This window comes from Triticum dicoccoides, unplaced genomic scaffold (assembly GCF_002162155.2).
Source record: "Triticum dicoccoides isolate Atlit2015 ecotype Zavitan unplaced genomic scaffold, WEW_v2.0 scaffold19820, whole genome shotgun sequence".
Classification (NCBI taxonomy): Eukaryota; Viridiplantae; Streptophyta; class Magnoliopsida; order Poales; family Poaceae; genus Triticum; species Triticum dicoccoides.
This window is the reverse complement of record NW_021233161.1, coordinates 72,191-75,290: the sequence shown is the minus strand read 5'-3', so window position 1 is coordinate 75,290 and position 3,100 is coordinate 72,191. Positions and strand designations below refer to the sequence as shown.

The window sequence follows — 3,100 nt, the reverse complement described above, 5'->3', positions numbered from 1 at the left end:
AACCTGTATGCACATTTTAATATAACCTATGTGTATCTGAATCATGGTTGTTCTCACTGGTCGAAATTTTTACAAAACCTACCTGTTGCCTGCAATTTTGTCAGCCCCCCCTCCTTTTTTTCTACACGCTCATTATTGTTTAATAGAACCTGTATGCACATTTTAATACAACCTAAGCCCTACTCTAGTGGCAGTGCTTTCGAGCTCACAGGATCAATTACCTGTCTTGCCAGCTTGATTTTTAATGTTATTTATGGCCATGGTGGGTTAGACTCAAATCCGCTCATTAGGAAAAGGATTGGTGTGTGTTGACCACTAGAATTCAAAGATTTGTGTCTAAAAAGGGTTAAATAATGTATATTTTGTTTGATTCAAAATTAATTTAAGTACTTTCTAGCAAAAAAGCTAAAATTTGCGAGATCTTCCAAAATCCGGTTCTTGTGGTGTCTACTGAAAAAAATGTATTAAGGAAAAAAAGACTTGCTTCGAAAATTCGATTTTAATTTTTGTAATGGACACTTCGGCTCAAACTTGCCCAGGCTCCACAAAATTCCTGGCTCCGCCCCTGACTGGCGCTACAGCGTGTGGTGGTTCTCACCCGTGAGGAAGGATTTTCAAGGGCCGTTTTTCCAGGCAGACTGTTTGTCAATTATCCAGAGAACCAATGCTTCGACGGTTGATTGCTCGCCGGTGGGGCTCATCACTGCTGATATCGAGGAGTTGGTCTCGTTCTTCTCATCTGTTTGCTTTAGTCATGTAAATCGTTTGTTGAATGTCGTGGCACATATTCTAACTAGATCCTGTGAGTCCCCCAGCGACTCTATTTTTCATGCAACCCCGAATTGTATCCGGGAGGCACTCTATCTTGATTATACTTTATCAATAAAATGTTATATTCTTTAAAAAAAACTAATTGTCAGTCCGAGCAAGCGTATGGGTCCCGAACGAAAAACCGCCTAGACTGCTATTTCCATATTTCATTTAGGATTAGGATATATATTCTCTCTTATTGGTCTCAAAGGGATGGCACCCTTTGGTGCAACGTTGCCTCTATAGTGCCATCCAAGTAATACACACAATTAGAATCATAAAAAAAACATAAGCACATGAAGCGTCAGGTCTGATCGTTTAGGGTGTCTAGCAGGCATCATCGTGGCAAAGCCGACCACCTTCCCCATGTCCGGCATGACCCCCTGGGCCGCGTCCAACGCACTGAAGCGGTCCTTCCAAGTGGCCAAGAGCGGCGTCATGGCGGGGTCTAAGGTCTCGGTACCCCACGTCGCGTCGGCGGCACACACCCATGGAAGAAGGCTCCCGAGAACGACGTCCACATATCCGGCATTGTCGCCGCCAAAGAAGGGCTTGGAGCACTCTCTCAGTGCACCCTCTAGGGCCTCTATCGCCGCAGCCGCCTGGTTCCTGCCCTCCGCCTTGTACATCGCCTCAACGAGCTGCCATCGAACGAACACACGATGAATTACAACGTAGAACTAGAACAATGGTAAAAGAGCACAAAGCAATCGATGAATCAAATTAACAACGATCATGCATTCAAAGTGTTTGTAATGCACAGTACCGTGTCATCGATGAAGTCGGCCCACTAGCGAGCGACGGCACGGGCGTGGCAGCCAGCGCCCAGCGGGGAGGAGGGAGGGGCCGGCGAAGGCCTCATCGACGTATAGTATTATGTTGAGGCAGCCGCGGACGGGCTTGCCGCCGTGGATCAGCAGCACCGGCACCGTGCTGTGGCGGAGCAGGTCGCCCATCTTGTGGTTGTTCCTGGGGTCCTGCTCCACGTAGTCGTAGCTCAAGCCCTTGAGGCGGAGCGCGAGCTGCACGCGCAGCACGTGCGGGCTCCCCCTGATCCCCAGCAGCTTCAGGTCTTCTCCTGTCTTCAGCGCCATCCCTCCCTAGCTCGTGTGTTGATCAGCTGAAACCTTGCACGTAGCTAGCTAGCTTTGTGTTCTTGGTTGTCCCTGTCTGCACTTTCTCAGTGTTTTGGATGTTTGTGTGACTCTTGGAGGGTGGAACGGCAGAGGAATTTATAGACTTCACATCGAGCAGAAAAAGAATGATGGACAAGAAGGGAAGGTCAAATTCCCACAAAAAGAGAGAGAAGGGAAGATCAAATTGTTTGGTTGGTCTTTGAACCATATTTATTCTGCGGTGTCACAAAAGTAATCAAAGTATGGCCATATGCCACCATGGACATCCTTCTAGCATTCTTTGACTCTACAAGCACGAGCAAACTTCACCCAATCATCCGTATGCCGATCATCTTTTCCTGAGTTAATACAAGAAACCACCACAATTCGGATTAGGGCTCCAAAATAGTACCACGGTTATTTTGTTTTCCTAAAAAAATACCACTTTGAAGGTCATTTTTTGTGTGTGGAAAAAACACCAGGCACCGATTGGGCTACAATTGATCCGCATTATATAGGGATGGTCCACTATCAGGTCCGTTTGGCACGAAATATGTTTCCTCAAAAAAAAATGCGCGTCAACTATATGTCACTTCACGCGAGAGTTTCTTCTGTCCCGCTGAAGCGTTTTCCACTACGATGTAGCTGTTGGGCCAGCACATTTTTCTCTTTTTCCCGTGCTAGGTTTATCGACCGAGTTCGCTCGCAGAGCTTCGTTCGTTGGTTCGCACATTTTTTTTCTTTTCCGTTTCTTTTTTTCTTCAGTTTTTCTTTGTTTCCTCACTAGTTTCTTCAGTTTTTATTTGTTTTTAAAATGTTTTCCCGCGTTTCTTCTTGGTTTTCACTGGTTTCTTGGTTTTTACTAGTTTTTTCTTTTCTTTCTTTTTCCTTCGCTTTTCTCCGGTTTTGATTGTTTCTTTCTTATTTTTCATCGGTTTTCTCTGTTTCTTTGTCGGGTATTCACTGTTTCCATTCTTTCCATTGGTTTCTCATTTTTTTAGTTTCTTTTTTTCCTTTTTGTATTCATTCGGTTTCTTAGTTTTTTCTTATTTTTTTTGTTGATTTTCATCGGTTTCTTTAGCAGTTTTTACTGTTTTCCATTTTATTTGCACTTATTTCTTTGGTTTTATTTTTCATTTTTTTTCTTTGGTTTATTTTTTCGGTTTTCATTGTTT

The 3,100-nt window shown here is 44.2% G+C and overlaps 1 protein-coding gene across 1 annotated transcript; it reads right to left on the bottom strand.

Moving 5' to 3' along the window:
* Positions 1-1,085: 1,085 nt before the first annotated feature.
* LOC119345002 (probable glutathione S-transferase GSTU6) lies at positions 1,086-1,904 on the bottom strand. Its single transcript, XM_037615253.1, is given in 3 exon segments — positions 1,086-1,451; positions 1,577-1,630; positions 1,632-1,904. Coding segments are annotated over 3 exon segments (693 nt in total).
* Positions 1,905-3,100: the final 1,196 nt, after the last annotated feature.